The sequence below is a fragment of the Diabrotica virgifera genome, chromosome 6, assembly GCF_917563875.1.
Source record: "Diabrotica virgifera virgifera chromosome 6, PGI_DIABVI_V3a".
NCBI lineage: Eukaryota > Metazoa > Arthropoda > Insecta > Coleoptera > Chrysomelidae > Diabrotica > Diabrotica virgifera.
This window is the reverse complement of record NC_065448.1, coordinates 99060762-99082970: the sequence shown is the minus strand read 5'-3', so window position 1 is coordinate 99082970 and position 22209 is coordinate 99060762. Positions and strand designations below refer to the sequence as shown.

The 22209-nt window shown below is 33.6% G+C and overlaps 1 protein-coding gene across 2 annotated transcripts in view; it reads left to right on the top strand.

Moving 5' to 3' along the window:
* Nucleotides 1-2462, top strand: part of LOC126886656 (microfibril-associated glycoprotein 4-like) — a 42461-nt gene extending 39999 nt beyond the window's left edge. For both annotated transcript variants that reach the window (XM_050653652.1, XM_050653653.1), the window contains one exon: nt 2229-2462. In XM_050653652.1, the coding sequence (XP_050509609.1) occupies nt 2229-2407 (179 nt within the window). In that variant the 3' untranslated portion in view covers nt 2408-2462. The remainder of the gene's footprint in view (nt 1-2228) is intronic.
* Nucleotides 2463-22209: the final 19747 nt, after the last annotated feature.

The following is a 22209-nucleotide window of genomic DNA, read 5'->3' as shown; positions in this document are numbered from 1 at the left end:
AAGTTAATGAATAAATACTCATTTTAAAAATAATCAATACTTATTTACCACATTGAAACGACCCAATTACTAATGACAAGAAAAATCCAGGTCCGGATTAAGAAAAAAATACAAAGTAATTGTGACCTTGAACCAACACCCTGTATATTGAAATTTTAAAAATTTGTCGGCGCATTTTAAAAGAGTATGAAAAACTGTGATTAAAGGCTTATTTTAATTGCTTCGCCGTTGATTTAATTACATCAATTTGAAATTATATTGAAATTTTAAAGAACTCAGAGATTAAAAACCAGGTATTGTTAACTTTTAATAATAATTTAATGTTAATGAATCAATACTTATTTTAAAAATACTTAATACTTATTTACTACGCTGGCTTCACATATTCTCTGGATTTGTAGCTATATGCACATCATTAAAAATTAGAATTGCGAGAATTGGGATATTTTAATGATTTAGTAAAGAATTAAAAAAACTGCTATATCTAATGAAACAATAATTCGTTACAATTCAACAATTTAACACAAATTAAAAATATTTGAACTGTAACAGTTGCTCAAAATGTCCGCCATTTTGTTCGATGCATTTCCTTGTTCGTTTTAAAATATTTCGAATCGATTTTCTAAATACATTGGGATTGTTCTTAATTTTTCTGGTAGCTTCTTGTGACCTTGACAGAATTAATCAATATGATTTCAAAATTGCCGTAATTAAATTATATGCGCAAAAATTTTACATGCACCTTTTAACGCAGTTTTCTATGCTCTTTTACAATACACAAACAAATTTTCAAAATTTCAATATACAGGGTGTAGTTTCAAAGTCACAATTACTTTATTTTTTTTTTCTTAATCCGGACCTGGATTTTTCTTGTCATTAGTAATTGGGTCGTTCCAATGTGGTAAATAAGTATTGATTATTTTTAAAATGAGTATTTATTCATTAACTTTAATAATTTATAACTAAAAGTTAATAATATCTGCTTTTTAATGTCAAAGTTCTTAAAAAATTCAATATGATTTCAAAATTAAAGTCATAAAATTGTCTGGCCGAAAAATTGAAGCGAACTATTAAACTTACTTTTTGTGCTCTTTTCAAATATGCAAACAGATTTTCAAAATTTCAATATACAGGGTGTTGTTTTAAGGTCAAAATTACTTTATAATTTTTTGTTAATCCGGACCTGGATTTTTCTTATGGTTAGTATGTCGGTCGTTTGGGTTTTGAATGAGACATATGTGTACCAAATATCAAAAAATATACAGGGTGGTTCTAAAGTTATGGCTTAGGAAAGAAATGGGCAAAATCGATAAAACACCCTGTAACTCGGTTATAAAAGTCGGTAGGGCAAAAAATGTACTATATCTAGAACCGGCTCGGTGACCTCTATTCACCATTAAAGTATTTCCGTTTCCCAATGAAACACCCTGTATAATCATATAATAGAAGTATAACTTCTTACGTGCGTACAAAGTGCACACACATTCTTTTTTATTTCTCCATATTGTTTCATTCAGGCAACCGGCTGGTCTGTTTGCTCTATTCAGTTGATCTTGCACTTGTGTTTCGGACTTTCCGTAGCTAAATAGTGTAATGCCTAGATATTTAAACTTTATCACTAGTGCTATTATCTGGGCCTCCGGCTCTAATTTATATATTAGTAGATTTGCTCTTATAACCATGCTTGTTGTCTTTATTGGGAAAATTAACATTGTAAATTTTCTAACGGTTATATTTAATTGCTGTAGCATAGGTTGTAAATCATCTTCATTTTGAGAAATTAGTATTGCATCGTCTGCATAGCAGATTAGGTACTTGAAATTGTTTTCCCCATTTGGTGTCCTTTTTTGTTTTTACCTTTTTACTATTTCATCCATGATCGTAGACAATTTCCCTGTCTTAGGTATTTCATTGCCAGTTTCAATTGGATAAGTTAGTTCTTCTTCTACTTTTACTTTTATTATTAAAATGATATTTGCGATCGTTTTAATTATTCCTAGAGGTATAGTTATGCGTACAATTTGATCCTGTGAACTGCCTTCTTAAGGTCCACGAAACATAAATATGTAGGTTTGTTTTATATAGTAATAACTTTTCTATTATAAAAAAGCGTTGGTGCATGATCTTCCCGGCCTAAAACCTTGTTGTTGATTTTTATAATGCCATTCAATTTGTTTGTTATTACTTGGCTTGTTAATTTTTTACATAGATATTTTATTTAATTTTAGATGGTGGCTGGTGGTATAATAACTGTTACTCTAGTAATTTAAATGGATCACCTCGAAATATTCCTCACATCAGTCCTAAAGATACCTCAAAGCGGTATGGAATGAACTGGGACAAAATAACGACACCATCTCAAAGCCATTTATATGGAACCAGAATGTTGATAAGACCAAAATTGTAATTCACCAGATACGCTAATATAAATTTGTGACAGAAAATAAAGTTTTGATTATTAACTTACAATGTTTATATAATGTTACAACTTCTTGAAAGTAACTTTATTCAAACTCCAATATAATATTACAAACTTTAACAAACTGGCAACTGTAGACTTCTAAATCTGAACTACAACTGTTATTAAAATGCCAAACACATATATGTATTTATTTATATATAGATTCTCTGACGTTCTAGACGTCACTAGACATTTCTGTGTTATTCCATGACATCAATAAAATTATCGTAGGTGACTACTTCTTCTTTCGCGTAACACTGCTCCATCCTTTATAGTTCTTCGTCTCGAATAACTGGTCGATTAGGGTCCGGTTGAAGCTAACAGTTCCATGAAATGGGGCTAATCTCTCGATATGAACTACCTTGGGTTTACTTCTAGATGAAAACTGGATGCGGTAGACTAGATTGGTTATTTTCTTCAAGACGGTGTACGGGCCTTTCCAGTTTCGTTGAAGTTTTGGACTAAGTCCTTTCTTACGTGTGGGATTGTATAACCATACAGGGTCACCTCTTTCGAAAGTTGTCCCCGTAGCATGCACATCGAGCCTGGACTTGGCTTTATCACTTTGGAGCTTCAAACTTTTACGAGCAAATTCGTAGACATTTTCTAATTTTTCTCTTAAGATTTCTGTGTACGTCACGGATGAAGGTTCTTCTTCGCAGGGAGGCAATCTTCCGAAAATAAGATCTTGAGGAAGCTTCATTTCTCTTCCGGTGATCATCATTGATGGAGAATAACCGGTTGCTTCATGTTCAGAACTTCTGTAGGCTAACAGGAATAGAGGAATTAGGGTATCCCAATCATTTTGATTATCAGCAACAAACATTGAAAGATATGGACAAATAGTTCTATTATGTCTTTCGATCATTCCGTCTGATTCGTAGTTCGAGTTTTCTTAATACCCAAGATTTTTATTAATTCTGGCCATAATTCTGACTCAAAATTTCAAACTTGATTAGAATACAACTCTAAAAAGGCCGGTTGTTCGAACGCTAATCAAGAAGTTGATTATAATCAAGTCCCCTTAACAACCATCAAATAACAAAATCTGTTGTTTGTACGCCAATCAGTTGATTACAATCAATTATGTTAATTATCAATATAATAATTAACTTAATTGATTAATTGATTAATTATTAATTAACGTAACAATTATTAACATAATTGATTAACTAATCAATTAATCTCATAATTGTAATCAATTATGTGTTCAGTAACCCAATCAAAGTTGACATTGACAGTAATTAAATATTTGATATCTAATGATCAGTTGATTCAATTTTTAATTAGCGTTCGAACAACCGGCCCTAAACGGACTCCATGTCTTGATACGACATGTGTTATAAATGCTTCTGCTACTGTAGTCGCTTCTTGATTAGGAAGGGGTGCAATTTCAGGCCATTTCGAAAAATAATCCATGACAACCATTAAGTACTTGTTTCTTCTCTCTGTTTAGCAGGATGGACCGAGAATATCGACTGCAAGTCGTTCAAAAGACTGTCCGGAAAGTCAGAACAGCATATACAGCAGTACCATATATGGTGCTCAAATGACTCTTTGACAATGCAGGGAAAAAGAAGCTGGTAGTCGACCTGTTAAATTGCAATTTTTTGATATATATTTCATACTGGTGACGTCGTCCATCTGTGCGTGATGACGTAATCGATCATTTTTTTAAATGGGAATAGGGGTCTTGCGGTAGCTCATTTGAAAGGGTATTCAATTCTCTATTCAGTAATACAAACATTAACATAATTATTTATACAGCGTGTCCAAAAAAATTTGTTTAATGTAATTAATTGGCAAAAAAGAAGAACGTATGTAATTTATTTAATTCAAAATACATTTTACTGCTGTCAGAAACCAGAAATAATATGTTTATTTTAAATATAAGCATTACTTTTTGCTTAAGTTCAATGTTTAAGCTGCCACCCACCTGCCTCTTGACAGTTTGAACATTTAATTTAAGCGAAAAGCAATGTTTATTTGTCAAATAAAACTTTTATTTCTGTTTTATGACAGCTGTAAAATGTATTTTGAACTAAAGAAATTACGCACATTCGTCTTATTGTGTCAATTAATTTAATGTAAAAAAAATTTAGACACCAAAAGTCGAGCTGTTTCGGTAATTTCTAATAATGTTGTTTATTTAGCTAATAATGAATTTATGCGTTACTTTATGGACTCACTGTGTACGAGTAATTATATCTGTACTTATAAATAAATAAAAATATGTATTTGTTTTTTATTCATTGGTGTTTTTTTTATTTTTTTTTTTTTGTTTTATTTGTTTCTCGGGTTAGGGTCAAAAAACACATTCTTAAGTATGCTAGGTTTATTGCTGTTTAGACATTTCTATAAAAAAATAAAAGTAAAGCAACAAAATGTACTTATGTATCTATAAAAATAATATTGTAATACGTACGTTACGAAATAAGAAATTTATGACTAAGCAAGTTGGCTAATTGGCTCTACCAAAAAAAAGTATACCAAAAAAAAATACCTGAAAAAGCCTGGTGCCGTAGTATAGGAGCATTTATAAATATGCAATCGGTGTCCAGTCAAATTCAATATTATTTTCGGTAAGTCGATGAAGGGGCTTAGCGATGCGGTCAAAATCTTTAATAATTTTTCGGTAATACGAACAGAGTCCAAGAAAACTTCTGATCTCCTTTTTATTTCCTGGTTTGGGCCAATCTTTAATAACTGAAATCTTCCCTGGGGCAGTTTTAATTCCTTCTGCTGAAACAATATATCCTAGATAGTACGCCTCTCTTTGAAATAGTGAACATTTTCTTATAATTTAGCTTTAAATTGGCATTTCTTACTCTGTCAAATACCTCGCTTAAATTCTTAAGATGGTCATCAAATGTTTTGGACATAATTAATATATTATCATCAAGATATACTAGACATGTTTTCCAAGTAAGTCCTTTTAAAACCATTTCCATCAGACCTTCAAACGTAGCTGAAGGATTACAAAGACCAAATGGTAGAACCTGAAACCTGTAGGGACCACGGCCAGTTGAAAAAGCTGTTTTGTCTCGATCATCAGGATGTACTTCTACTTGTCAGTAGCCACTTTTTAAGTCTAGGATTGAAAACCATTTAGCACCTGATAAAGTGTTCAGTGTATCATCTATTCGTGGCAATGGATAACTATCTTTTTGTGTAACTTGGTTTAATCTTCTATAGTCTACACAAAAACGAGTAGATCCATCTTTCTTAGTTACTAAGACTACTGGTGAACACCAGGGGCCCGAAGCTTCGTCGATGATATCAGCATTTATCATGTCTTCTATTATGTTTTCAACTTCTTTTTGTCTAGTAGCAAATGGCAATCTCCGTGGAGCTTGACGAATTGGTCTTGCATCTCTAGTATCAAATATATGTTGAACTAAACTAGTACGCCCTGTAAATTTATTTGATTCAAAAATGTCGTAGTTCTCATTTATAAACTCATTAACTTTTGCTAATTCTTCAGTTGTTAAGTGATTAACGTTTTTGATTAATTGTTTCGCGAGGTTAGCGTCAACTTGCTGACTTAAAGCTGTATTCTTTTTCAAATATTTTTTACACTTGATTACTTTTTCTATTGGCGTGCATAATGCTATTTGTTGTTTTTTCTTCAATTTAAAAGGCTTTTTAGACAAATTAGCAACCCTTACTGTAATCGTCTCATCTACATTAACGAGCCACCTGGCTGTCAAGATTCCGTCATGAACAAGTTCCTCGCTTTCCACAATGCCGAAATGTAAACTTTCAGGTTTTTGACTAAGTCTCGCCACGACTATACTTTCAGAATTTTGAGGAATTTCTGTATCTTCGGTCACTATAACTCTTACTTGATGTTGTAATTAGTAATAAGATTTTTATTTTATTTCCGCAGCTATAATGCCGCTGTAATTTTAATACAAATTTGTTACAGAATTCCAGATGTAGTACTTAAAAAATAGGTCAATTTTTATAGCCGCTAGCAAGCGAGAGATTCAATCATGCACAATAACTACTAAGTAGGGTAAGGTGGGGCACATTGAAACAAAAAATACTATTTTTAGACTAAAAAATTATGTATTGCAATTTATAATATCTTTTTAGTAGGATTGTGTATTTGCATGTATTGGACATATATTACTGGTTTGAAATCAGGAAAAAAGTAAAAACCTGATTTTTGATACTTATTTTTAAAAATCGTGTTTTTTGTTTCACTGTGCCCCAGTCGTGGGGTAGTATGAAACAAAGCAATGGGCACAGTGAAACATTAGAAATTTTCTAATAATAAAGTAAAATGAGCTTTAAAACACAAATTTTTATTAAGAAATAATATGATTACAAATAAAGCTATAGGTATCCACCTATATATTAACGTACTTCTAAATTTGAGAATGACATTTCAAAAATTAGATAACTTTGTGTTCTTTTGGATCCTTGTTTCTTTTCTGGATTAGGTAATATTAATTTAACATCCTTAACATTAACGAATGCAATGTCTTCAACTAGGGGATAGGAAAAAGCTCGAGCCACTTTAGCACTTTTTCTTAAAAATGAAATTTCTACTTCATCTTCGTCATTTTTTTCTTTAGTCACTCGGCCAACATAATAAAACTTTTTCTTATCTGTAAATTCAACCAATACAAATTCATTTACTCTTAGAAACTCTACTGGAGTAAAAGATAATTCTACAGCATTTTCCTGTTCTATATCATCAGGGTCAAATAACCCTCCACTTAAGGAAGTAGCTGACCAATCATCAAGTGGATCGTCTTCATCACTGGACTCTTGGACAATTATTTTTTTTGTTGCTTCTTTTCTTTTAGAAATGCTGATTTTAGAATTTTTGGCAGCAGCTTCATATGCTGCGTTCTCAATTAGATTTTTTTCAGATTCTCAATTAGATTTCCAATCGCCTTCCTAGGCTTTGAATTCCGCAAGACTTCTAAAAGTTTTATTATCAATTGTTTTCATTTCACTTGTGTTTTGCAAAACATGTTGGGATTTATGCAGTGAAGGCTCTTCATTTGATTGTGATGATGGACCAGCGAGTAGTGGGGGATCGATAAGATCAATTTCGGTTGAATGTTCAGGATTTGGTCTGTCAGTTACAAAACTAGACATATGGTCGGCTTCAGTAAATAAATCGCGGTTATAAGCAAAAATTCCAGTTTTCCTAAATCCATTGACAATTGTTGTTGGTATCATAGTTTTTTGATGTGCTTCATTTACACAACCAGCAATGTTATATATTGAGAAAACCTTTCCTGGATTTTGATTTTGCCAAGAATCTACAGCAGCAGCATAATATGTTTTGAATGGAGCATAACATGAAACATGCAGTGGTTGTAACTTTCCACTGCAATGGGGTGGAAGTGTGACTATTGTTACACCATTTTCTTTAGCTAGATTTATGACTTCAATGCATATATGGCTGTGATGGTTATCCATTATTAGTAACGTTGGGTTTTCTTTTGAAGACAATGTATGTTTAATAAAATGCTTAATGACTTGAGGGAAAATATCCGCAGTCATCCACCCACTTTTAGTCGCCAATCCTTAAGATCCTGGGGGGCCGTTTATTAACATATGGTCTTTGAATTTTACACGGGGAAAAACGAGAGCCGGCGGTTGTCACCAGTGTACCTTTTTCTCTAGCCGCTATAGTGGATACCCCCCTAGATCCCTTTTCTGCGATTACTTTGACAGATTTATTTATTACTGTAGAGGTGGCAGTTTCATCTAAATTCCATATCCTTGAACCATCTGCAAAACTTGTTGAACGTTGTAAGGCTTCTTTTAAGATTATCGTAGCCGATAAAATGATGTGCAGCGAGAAAGAGAACACTTCTCAGGTTGTCTTTTGGACAATGTTGTATTTCTTTTTAAAAAACCTCTTAGCCAGTCCAAACCAGCAGCTGAGTTAACATGCCAGCTTGGAGGTACATTTATCTCATTTATCATAGCCATTTCATTTGCCAGCTCACGTGTATCACGTGTTGATTTTCCGTAGCACATTTTGGAACAGATCAATAAATACTCTGATAAAAGTTTTTCTAGTTCCGCAGTGAATATTAAACGGGAATTATACTTATGAGTAAAACGAATTTTCATATTAGATCCTTCATCGTTGGCAGCTTTTTGCTTTTTTACATACCTGTAAAAGAAAAACATATTAAAGGTAATTATACATAGGTACATACGTACGTAATCTTTATTTCTTTTACCGGCTGACGCCAGTGTCGAAAAACAAATTTTACATTTCTGAAATAAATATAAACTCCTATATCTACATACGGCATAATTAAAATCTGAAAATAAATTATAACTCTTTTATCGTCTTTTAGTGAGACTGCAGTATAAGTTCTTCTCCATTCCCTTCTATTGTTTGTCAAAGTTTTTGCTTGCCTGAAATCTATATATCTTTTGATTAACGCCTTCTCCATAGTGTTGTTCGATGTTGGCTGAGATCTGCCGGTTTTTCTTTTGCCTTGCGCCTTACACTCCCAGACTAAAGGTAATTATATCAATTTATAATATAAATTATTACTCACCTAAATAATGTAACAAAACTAACATTACATTCGTCTGCTGCTCTTCTTAAGCTAATTTTATTTTGGAGAATAAGTTTAACAGCTCTCTCCATTTGTTCGTCGGAGAACTGTCCAATATTGTTTTTTCTTACACGGTTTCTCATTTTTTCTCTATAAAACAAAATAAGTTGCTTTATACAGTGTGTCAATTTTAAAACTTACAATGGCTATATCTCACGAACAAAAGCTGAAAACGAAAAATGCTTGAAACCGTTTTTAGGATAGTAAGGGGGAACTAAAATGACATGAAAGAGAACTCACCCCTATCATCCCCCTAGGCCCCACCCACCACAACCAAAATAGTTTAAATTGCAAACCCCTACTTGTGATACATCATTGAAAAGGCTATAAAAAATGCTATCCAATGGTATAAATAATAATTATACAGGGTGAAGCAATAATTGTGAAACTTTGGCTTAAATGAAAAATTTAATGAGGTTTTGTTGAACTACAAATTTGATAAAAATGTCAATTAAGTAAATGTTCAAAGTGGGTTCCGTTGTTTTGTACACAATAATACAGTCTATTTTCAAATTCTGCACGAAATTTGACAAATGTTTTTCTAGTAATAGGGCGACATGCTTGAGTAATTATTTCTCGCAATTTCCCAAGTGACGCAAGTTAAGTTTAAGTTAAGTTTAAACAACTGATTTAAGGCAAAAATGGCAAATTAAGTTTTAATTAACAAAAAAAAGTACGAGCGGACACTTACCATTTAAAATAATAGTCCGGGAGATAGCATTACAAATACAAAAGTCATAGTAAGCCAGCTGATATTAACACCCTGTATAATTATTATTTATACCATTGGATAGTACTTTTTATAGTAGGATAGTATATTACTTTTTTCTATGGGGTTACCCTAAATCAGTTGTTTATAAAACTCAACTTGCTTCACTTGGGGATTGCGAGAAAAATTACTCAAGCATGTCGCCCTATTACTAGAACATTTGCTAAATTTCGTGCAGAATTTGAAAATAGGCTATATTATTGTTTACCAAACAACGGAATTCACATTAATATTTACTTAATTGACATTTTTAATAAATTTGTAATTCAACAAAACCTTATTAAATTCTGCATTTAAGCCAAAGTTTCACAATTATTGCTTCACCCTGTATAATTATTATTTATACCATTGAATAGCATTTTTTATAGCCTTTTCAATGATGTATCACAAGTAGGGGTTTGCAATTTAAACTTTTTTGGTTGTGATGGGTGGGGCCTAGGGGGTTGATGGGGGTGAGTTCTCTTTCATGTCATTTTAGTTCCCCCTTACTATCCTAGAAACGGTTTTAAGCATTTTTCGATATCAGCTTTTGTTCGTGAGATATAGCCCATTGTAAGTTTTAAAATTGACACACTGTATAAATATTAATCATATTACTATTGAATTATTTATGTGTTTTGGGGCACAGTGAAACATGTTTCAGTGTGCCCCATAAAATTTGTTTCACTCAACCCCAAGACAAACGCACGTGTTAACATGCATCTCATTCGACAACCATCAGACTTAATAACAAGAATAATATGGCAATTCATGCCTTATACCTAGTCGTTTTATATACCCAAGAAAGAAATTTGAGTTTAAAAAAAAACAAAAAAGTTGCAAATAATAAATTATTCGTTATAATATTTACTTTACTCACCCAAAATCCAACACCATCAACTTTCAATCACTAAACAACTGAACTAAGCAAATCTTTTAACATCTGGCTGACCTTGTACACAGGTCGGTGTTGCCACACGAAGTTGTTTGCATTTTTAAGAATTAACTCCCGCGAAATTTGAAACGTTTCAGTGTGCCCCTTGTTTCATTGTACCCCACCTTACCCTACGCACATTCAACTCAAGACACTCACACCGACAACGCGCGCTCAACGAGATTTTGTCATGTAATGTTAGTTAAGTTTATGTAGTGCTATATTTTTGTGTCGTTTTTAATAATAAGGTTCACCCTAGTACCAAAACCAGTGTTTAAGTATAGAGTAGAAGTGTGGTCGTCCTCTCTGCATTACCAAACTTCGTCTGCTCCGATGAGGAAATGGCGTGCCTAGAAATATCGAAGGAAGAACTACAAAAGCCGAACACCAGCTACATTTAAAACACCCTACTACCCCCATTCTTGGGGTCCTTCGTCGTCGAATTTTTGGTATTGGGGCCCCAGCTCCAGATTCTTCACTTCGGAAGAAAGGTAAAATATAGCGTAGCATACCCGCTGCCCCCGCCGCATTCCGTTCCAGGCTCCAGTCCCCCGCACCGCGCAATTTCGTATTTTGTTGGAACGAAGTCGTTGCGCGCGAACAGCAAGGATAGACAACGTTGCCGGTTGTCGAAATCTCACCACGTCGTTGCAAGACCAGCAACAACACACCGCAGCTGCTCTCATTTTGTCATCTCGCTCTGATACACCATCCCCACTAGGCGCCTCCGTCCTGCACGATCGTCGTCGTTTGCATCCCAACAGAACAGGTTTGAAAAAACTATATCAACCGCAACACCGCAAGGTCAGTTATGTTTTAATTTTTAAAAAACTATCTGTGAACAACAAAGTCAAGAAAGATATTAAATTTAATGGCTGTATGACACTATGCATTTTCTTGTATCATTTCTAATATCGTTTGTGATATCGTTTTTGATATACATTTTCTTGTATCGTTTCTTGTACGTACATTTGTGCCCTGTATGACACTATGCAAGTTCTTGTATCGAAAATTGTATGAAAGTCGGCACGTGATTGGTCGAAATTTTGTTTGTCACCCTGTGTCACGTTACATTGGTATGGTAATTTGGTAGTACTGCGTCTACAGCTGATTTTAAGGATTTTATAAAATTTATAAACTTTTAAAAACATAAATTTAACATTTTAATGTTAACCAGAATTTTTACGTTGACTGTTGATTATTTGTGTTTTTTATTTTGTTTTGATATTTGTGCTAAAATATTTGCATTAGAATTATCTTCAGTTTGATGCAAATTAGGAACTATTGTATTTTCCTCTATTAAAAAATTATGCAACACGAAACCCAAAGTTATACATAGTTTGAACTTTACTAGGAGCTAAATATATGGTTATTAGTAGAACAGTAGTCCATACCAAACGGTATATTAAGTATCAATAAAAGATTTATAAATAATACCTATAAAAACACAAATAAATCCATCAACACATAAATCATAAATATGATCTCATTTTCAGCCGCCATTATGACATTAGCATTAGATGTTTTACCAGTAGGTTTTACGTTTTTGCTCTTTGCGCAGAAATTGGCGCAGTTATTGTACAATAATCTGTGCCTGACACAAATTCTTGTATCGTTTCTGATATCGTTTCTTGTATCTGTGTATGACACTATGCATTTTTTTGACATATCAGAAACGATATTAGAAATGATACAAGAAAATGCATAGTGTCATACAGCCTTAATAGTCTCAGTATTACTTTTAATAGCGTTAATTGAATTCCCGAAAATAGTTTCATTTCAATTAGTTACGACCAATATTAAATCAATTAACACATCGTAAACTCTTTCAGTTTAAGATCGTAAAATCTCTGTTTTCGTTTTTATTAGTTTGATTTAATTTGTAACCTATATACTCGTTTTTATATCGTCCAAGCCCGGCCCCAGGGGTGGGCGAACTGGGCGGCCGCCCAGGGCGGCGAATTCAGGGGTGGCGAATTCAGGGGCGGCAAATTTTAGAGGAAAGCCAATTTTTGAAATTGAAGAAATAATAACTTATGTTTTTAATATTATAAAAAATCAATATTATGAACAAGAGCGGCAAAAATGCAACTGTAAAAACGAGAATTAAGTAAGTGAAACAATAACAATTGCAAGGTTCATTCGAAGGAAAATCGACAACACCGCCTTCTTCTTCATCATCGCATAAGAACAGTAGGATTAGAACTAAACTAAATTCACTGAAATTCACTTAAAATTAACTTTACTGAAAATGGATGTACCTAATAATAAATATTAGAAACATATGGCTGAAGCTTTGTCCAGCCACGCTAAGTCTCCAGCTCATCTACAGTCACAGCGACAGTGGGTAGAACTAGCAATTAGACTAGAATCGGGCAAAATCATAGATGAAGAAACACAAAAAGTTCTAAATTCAGAAACTGGTCATTGGAAAAACGTAATAAGTACAACGACTTATATTAATAATACAGTTCTTAGCACAACCGTGTCTTTCATTGAGGGGCGATGCTGATAAACATTTTCATCAAAACAATGGTTATTTTCTAAGGTTTTTGAGCTCTTTAAAAATTTTAATTATGTTTTACAAGAGCACATTAGGAGAATAACTAATGGGAGTAACAAGCAGCATCACTATTTGGGAAAACGTATTCAAAACGAAATTATTCAGCTCCTCCATGACCAAATCAAAAATAAAACTTTAAACTTTTTGAAATCAGCAAAGTATTATAGCATAATTTTAAATTGTATATCTGATATTGCTGGGGTGGAACAGATAACTATTGTTGTACATTTTGTCGATTTAGGTTCTTGTTCACAAAGTGTTAAAATTGAAAAACATTTTCTTGGATTTGTACCTGTAGAGGAAACCACTGGCTTGGGAGTTCAAAACAGAATTTTGAAAATGAATTCTAGAGCGTTTTTGTCCCATGTTCTAGCCATTCACTTAACTTAGTCGTGAACGATGCTGCTAAAGCCTCACAGTTTGCAGTTTCTTTCTTTTCCTTAGTGACAAAAATTTACAACTTTTTCTCAGCATCTATTCATCGTTGGACTTTGCTGAAAAATCATATTTCTAGCTTAATATTGAAACCTTTGTCCGAAACTAGATGGGAAAGTAGAATAATTGATGCAATTACTCCCATTAGATACCAAATTAAAGAAATTTACGATGATCTTGTAGAAATCACTGTGAATAAATACAACGATAAAATGGTTGCTCATGCATGAGGCAAGCTGTTTGGCAAATCAAATCCGTGATTTTACTTTTCTTTGCTCTGTGGTAATATGGCATGGCATTTTACTCCACATCAACGTAGTCGCGTATGCAGAGGATTGATATGGGAGCGTATCAAGCTATCAGTTTATTAGAAAAATCAGAAATCCATTTTAAGTCTCTCAGAAGTGATTTAAAATTCCAGGGCTATTTGACAGACGCAAGAGAGCTCATCAAATTTAGAAATTGAGAACCCGAAAAGGATGCACAGTAATAGCCAGAAAGAGGAAAGTGAAAAGACAATTTGGCCATAAGGCTGAAGATGAAAGTATGGACTTAGATCCAGAGACACGATATAATAAATTTGACTTCTATTTAAAATTTATGACACAACCTTTAATGCATTAAGTGATAGATTTCAGCAAATTAAGAGCCATGGTGAAATTTTTTAGTTGTTGGGTATACCAAGGGGGAGAGGGGCGGCGGTTGCCGATCTTGCCCAGGGCGGCAAAATCTCTAGGGCCGGGCCTGATATCGTCAACAAAATGTCTTTAGAATTGATGAAATCTAATCGTGCAACTGCAAAAGATCAAGTTACTAAGATCTCAAATTGGATTGCAGATAATCAGAACATTGAACTTGACGTAATAAATGTATTTCACTCTCGTTTAGATTCTTTAAATCAGAATTTTGATAAATATGTATAAAATCATTATGGTATCTTAGAACTAATTCGTACGGGTAAATTACTGCCAACGTGTGACAGTGAAGATGATTCGTTAATAGAAAATAAATTCAACAAGACTCGTGCTACATTAATCAAATGTATAGATAAGCTTACCCCTCAATTCACTACAAACAAACAAAATTTAGCTGTAACCCCTAGCCCTGTTGAATCAAATTCATGTGTCAAGTTACCGGATATACAAATTCAATTATATAGCGGAAACCCGAAGGAGTTCTAGTCCTATCGCCGCCAGGGGGGTACAACGGCCTCCTTAATTCAGATGGACTTACCCAAGTTTTTTATGTATTTTGACCCGTAGAACACGAATTTTTTGGGTAACAGTTGATCCGGATGTCGATAAGATTGTTATATACAAATAACTTGAGGAATTACATAACAGCGATTTTTCGCAAAAGAAAACTTTTTTTTGTATTCTTTGGGTGATTCTCAGCAAAAAACGATTTTTCAAGTTTTTTCGTAGGATGCATAGTTTTCGAGATAAACGCGGGTGAACTTTCAAAAAATCGAAAAAGTGCAATTTTTGAACCCGAATAACTTTTGATTAAACAATAAAATAGCAATTCTGCTTGCTGCATTTGAAAATTCATGTCAAATTCTATCGGTTTTGATTATTTGTAGTGCTAAAAATTAAGATTTTATTTGTTAAACAAAGCCATAAACAAATAGTGTTTCCGGTGCCCAGTGCATGCGTTTTAATGTACGTAATCTACGTAAAAATTATATATATGCCCGCCTACTCGTTCGATTTCAAATGAGAAATGCATTGAAAACATCATTCAATCACTATGTGTTTATAGCTTTATTTAACAATAAAAAATAAATTTTTAGCAATGAAAGTAATTAAAACCGATAGAATTTGACTTGAACTTTCAAATGCGGTAAGCAGAATTGCTATTTTATTTTTCAATCAAAAGTTATTCGATTTCAAAAATTGCAATTTTTGAAAACTATGCATCCTACGAAAAAACTTGTAAAACATTTTTTGCTTAGAATGGCTCAAAAAATGTTTTGTTTTGCGAAAAATCGCTGTTATGTGATTCCTCAAGTTATTTGTTTATAACAATCTTATCGACATCCGGATCGACTGTTACCCAAAAAATTCGTGTTCTACGGGTCCAAATACATAAAAAAATAATGTGTGTGTACTTTGTACGCACGTAAGAAGTTATACTTCTAAATATGATTTCAATGAAAAAAATATACTTTCGGACAGTTTATTTGTATTTTATTTAAAGATAAATTAATTTTTACTTACTACTTTGGAAAAATTTTTATTAAAACAATACCAAAAATTAAAAAAATATTAGAAAACACTAGGATTCGAACCGGGGTCCTCTTGATCTCCAGTCCAACGCTCTACCACTGAGCTATACCCTTTTGTTTATCCGGGCTACAAGATTTCTCAGACATAGTGACAAACAGACGAAGTGAATTAATTATAAAATACTTTAAATATTACTTATTATCTTATTCCCGAGGTAGACAAGTCCAAATACACAAAAATTATAATAATAGTTATTTACGATATAAATGTTAAAAGTACAATTTTAAGGCACGTATGTGAAAGTTTCGTGTGAAAGATTCGCTTCGCTCATGCTGCAATTCACATGAGTGCCTTAAAAATGTACTTTTTAACACATACCTATATCATACAATATTTTTCTACAAACGTCTTATATATCAACAATTATAATTTATTCATTCTCAATTACAGGACAATACCTATTTACTTGAACTGACATTTCATTTTTATATTTTTACTGTCAATACGTAAATCAGAATAACATCTACTTTTATTTTTGTATATTCTAACAAATTTTAATAGTTTTCTACGAACGTGTTAAAAATGCAATAATATAGTTTAAATTAAATTTTAAAAAACCTTTTAAACCACCTTTTTCAAATTGCGCAAGTTGTCTTATTAAATAGATGAAATAGATAATGTGGAAAAATCCCCTTACGAACAATTCACACATCCACCATTTCGGGCTGGGAAAAATTTTTTTAATTAATTGTATTATTAATATTAATGTTAATAAATGAAATATAAATATTTTGACGTTTCTCAATTATTTGACAATTCACTTTTAACTACAGTGCCTTAAAAATTTTAAAACACTGGTGCTTTAAAGTAGCATTTTTAACGCTCCTATGGAGTGCTATAAATTGCATTTTTAACACGTTTGTAGAAAAATATATTTAAAAACACTAATATATTCTTTCCACACCTTTTCTGGGCTGATACATACATAAATTAAAACATTTAGTAACGAACTCCATACTACCTGTGTGCGCCTGCGCGCAGATTAATAAAATTTCACCCTCAATGAAATCGCGCCTAAAGAAGTATAACTTCAAAAAAACTTGGGTAAGTCCATCTGAATTAAGGAGGCCGTTGTACCCCCACTGGCAACAGGACTATTCGTATCATCTTTTGATTTATATGACAGTATAATTGTAAACAACTCTAGAGTAAAATCAGATGTGGAAAAGTTTTATTATTTGAAAACTCTATTACGAGGGGAAGCGCTAAAAGTAATTGAATCATTAAAAGTCACCAATGAAAATTTTAAAATCGCTCTAGACCTTTTAAAAAAGAGATTTGGTCAATCTGCAGCTCTAGTAAACTCTCATTTTCACACGTTGCTAAATATACAATCTATGAATAAATGTAACTCACAAAATCTAAGAGACTTCGTTTCTACGTGCAAACAACATTTGTTAGTTGTTATCTCTGCAAAATTTAGGTTATTCATCTGAGGCACTGTTTGAATCTCTCTTAGTTTATATGCTCGAGCAGAAAATAGATTTCATCTCAAGAAGAGGTTTTGAGGAAGAAATTGATCCAGATAAATTGCCCTCAACAAATAATTTTTTTTAATTTTTAGATAGACGTTGTAATCTCTTAGAAAACATATCGAATATGGCTTCAAACTCGAGTAAGAAATCTCCTAAACCCAATAGAAAAGTAAATTTGCATTCAAATGTACAACAGCGTCCTCTCCCCACGATAAGACATGGCTCATGTATTTACTACAACGACGTCACTCAAATAAAATTGACTTTATTAAAAACAAGAAATTGTGTTTTAATTGCTTGGGTACTCAACATACGGTTGAAAACTGTACCTCCTCACGCACATGCTCTTGAGGTAGAAAGCACCACAGTCTGATTCATCAAAATCACACAGGGGACAGAAATTCTCAGTATAATACTCCCTCTTCGTCGAGATCTAATGTAAATAGTTCGCCCCTTGTATTTGGTGGTTCTTCCTCTGCTCCTCACACTCAAAAAAATGTAAACCCTCTTCCAGCTTCTCAGATCCCGCTTAGAGAAGTTCATTCCTCCAGCAGTGCTTTATCATCTCAACCAACTGATAACTCGGTAAGTTGTCACTTCCAGACTCGACAAGCTCACGTACTACTGGCCACAGCAAAAGTAGCTGTATATACCAGATATGGCGAAAGATTATGGGTAAAAGTCCTCCTTGATAATGGTAGTCAAAATTCGTTCATCACCCGTTCCCTATGTAAACGTTTAGGATATGCAACATACCCTCAACAGTTGTATATCTCTGGAATCTCAGATAATGACACTACCCTCTCCAATGAAATGTTGGATATAGAATTTCTTTCTATACACAATCACAATATCAGATTTTCTCTTTCATGTGCGGTTATAGATAAGATAACTAAAAAGTTGCCACAATTTAAAATAAGTTCAACCTCTCTAAATATTCCTCCTCATTTTCTCACATCTTTGGCAGACCCTGATTTTGACACACCCTCAGATATAGATATTTTACTAGGAGGTGATCTCTATTATGATTTGTTGGACAATGAACCGAACGTTAGGTTAGGTTATGGTCTCCCTATACTCTTAAGCTTTTATTTGGGATGGGTTATTGCTGGCGTAATACCTCATCATGCTCTCTCTATAACAAGCAGTGCTCGCTCCCATTTCATGTAGTTTCTAACCCCCCAGATGAAGTAGAAACTCCTCTAGAAAAGTTCTTAGTAAAGTTATTTGAAACTGAAGAACTTTCCTGTGACACTCCTCTTAAGCTCGAAGAAAGTCTGGCTGAAGAAATATTTGTTTCCACTACCCAAATTCTCTCAGATGGTAGATACCAAGTGGAAATCCCTTTTAAAACCCCGAAAGAGTATACAAAGTTAGGCGACTCATATTATTCTGCAGAAAAACGGTTCTTGGCCCTAGCAAAGAATACAGCACCCATCTGTTGGGTGCTGTATTCTTTGGCCCTAGAACGAAAGCTCCATAGTAGCCTCTCGCTCTTCTCATAATATCAGAAAGTTATAGATGAATATCTCACCCTCTCATGCCAAAGTAATCCCTCTCACCACTCTTAATGCATTTAATGAAAGAAAATATTTTACTCCCCACCTATGCATTGTGCGTGAGCAGAGCTCCTCTACTAAACTACGTGTTGTGTTTGATTTTAGCGCCAAAACCACTTCCGGTATTTCTCTTAACGACACAGCTCTCAAAGGTTACCAAATACAACCAGACCTGTACGATATTCTTATTAGGTTCAGAATGTTCAAGTTTGTGTTAACCACCGATATTGAGCGTATGTTTAGACAAATAAAAATAGCCCCTCAACACAGATTTTTGCAAAACCTCCTGTGGATAGCAAGTCCCTCTGACCCTCTTCAATGTATTGAACTTGAACGTGTTTGTTTTGGTGAAAACTTCGCTCCCTTTATCAGTACACGAGTACTGAAAGATATTGCTCTTAGAAACGAAAATTTCCCTAGAGCCTCGGGCTCATTACTAGAACAGACGTATGTTGATGAAATTTTGCCTGGATTGGATTCTCTAGAAGATCTGATAGCTCTCTATAATAAACTGATCTCTCTCCTAGGAAAATTTGGATTTTCCTTGCACTAATTGTGGTCAAACTCACAGGAATTTTTAAATAATATCTCGCAAAATAGTACTGTCGAATACGACATGAATTTAGAAGATTCGCCCTGTAAATTGTTAGGTTTGAAGTGGAAACCAAATCTAGACATTTTGCAAATTTCAGTTCCCCTAAATTTAGAATTCCCCTGTATTACAAAACGTAATATTCTCTCTGCTATAGCTCAATGTTTTGATTCTATGGGTTTGGTGAACCCCGTTATCGTTCAGGGGAAAGTTATAATTCAGAAATTATGGTTAAAACAAATAAATTGGTACACCCCTAATACAGATGCATCTCTTATTTCTGATTGGAATAAATTTATATTAAGCATCCGTCAATTACAAAATCTTTCAATTCCCAGATTCCTTTTCCAAAATAAAACTGTCACTCGGCTAGAGCTACATGCCTTCTCAGATGCTTCGCTCCTTTTTTATGGAGGAGTAATTTATTTGCGCGCCCTGTATAGTGATCATCACATTTCTTGTAGTCTCATCACCTCAAAATCTCGCGTAGCACCTATTCGCAAACCTCTATCCATCCCGAAATTGGAATTAAACGGTATGTTAATAATGTATAAACATTTTCAATTTCTTTGCAACACGAAAGTGCAGCAGCTGCATAATACTCTGGTTAAATCGGAAAATGCAGGAAGAGTCTATACCGGTTTCGGAGGTCTTTTCTCCCTCATCAGTAGTCCCATATCCTCTTCTCTCCGATTTATCCACGTATCACACTGGGCCTTTCCGAATTTCAAAGAAAAAATGTCACGGATGAACTAGAGCCATCTACCGAAAAACAAAGTAAGTTATCAATCGAATTAGCACAGAAAACGACAATAAATATCGTTTTCATACCACCAGATTGACAACAGATGAAATACTTTCTTTGGTTACACCTCCTGAGATTTTCAAAATTTATAAATCAAACAGGATGCCGAGGCTGCATAATACTCTGGTTAAATCTTATCTTAATTGCCTTCTTAATTTCTTCATCTTAATTTCCTCAACATCCTGTTTGATTTAGAAATTTTCAAAATCTCAGGAGGTGTAACAAAAGAAAGTATTCCACCTGTTGTCAATCTGGTGGTATGGAAACGATATTTATTGTCGTTTTCTGTGCTACTTCGATTGATAACTTACTTTGGTACAGTCGGAAAAATGAAAGAATACCCATGAACGAACATATAAAACACGCTGTATTTTCCTGTCACCGTGTCACAAAGAAAATTGTCCAGTGCAAGTACATGTAACAATAATTATTACATGTACTTGCGCTGGCCAATTTTTTGTGTGACACGGTGACAGGAAAATACAGCGTGTTTTATATGTTCGTTCATGGGTATTCTTTCATTTTTCCTACTGTATGTTAATACTATCTCAGCTCACCCAAAGAATATTAAGAGTATCCAAAAATAAATTAACAATTTTCACGGTAAATTTATGGACAGATTCTCAAGTAGCCCTTTCATGGGTCAAAGGTCATCCTTCGCGCTGGACGACTTTCGTTCAAAACAGAGTAACTCATATCCAGCAGATGACAAGTAACTTTCAGTGGCGGCACGTCAAGTCTCAATTTAATTCAGCTCATATGTTAAGTCACAAACCATACATACTCATAGACGTTTCACGACCATGTTAATCTTTCGGATCGAATTAACGCCATCTCTTGATTGGAATGGGAACTAAATTGACAAATTTTAGTTACGTGAGAATTTCAAATTATAAATTTTGCTGGATTTTTGATGAAATTTCGCAGGAAATTAAAACAACAGAAAGACAATTCAATGTTTTATTCCATATTTTACTGAAAACTTTAAATATTCCAATTTGTTTTCAAAATGCTAAACACTACTGCTATGTGTCACGTGAAAGCACTGATGTGTATCGAGTTGAATGAAAATTTTTGAAAGAATCTTGTAGGATGATTGTTTAGATAAATATTACCTTATAATCTTTTACAAACTTCCAAAAATATATAGGTCCGAAATGTTGATGACATACTTGTCTATTGGAATAAACTGTTTCAGGATCCATTATATTGTTTTTTAATGTGGAGAAACACAACATGGGATAATCAATGTAAACTAAAAATTCTACTCATAAAAACGGAGAAGAGGTTAATACACTTGATTAAAATTGTGATTAAATCTAATTAAAAACGTAACACCACTATAATAAAATAATTAAGCCACAATCTGTAAAATAAAAAGTAAATAAATTAATTTAATTGTCAACTGTCAGTTGTTAAATATGACAAGAGAATTGACTGACAGCGACATCTCTGGATTGGAATGGTAACTAATTTGCTGTCTTGACCTTGACAATTTACGTGAAACGTCTATGAGTATGTATGGTTTGTGTGTTAAGTCGTGGTAACTTTGATAAAAAATTACACGATCTTTGGTTCCATGGCCCACCGTTTTTACATAACCACGTAATAGAATACGATAAAATTAGTGCATTCTCCGAGATTTCTGATCCTCCCGAGCAACGAAAAGCTGCATTAACCTCCCTTCAAGTTACAGAAAATTTCTGGCAACCCACTCTCGAAAGATTCTCTTCTCTCACTCGCC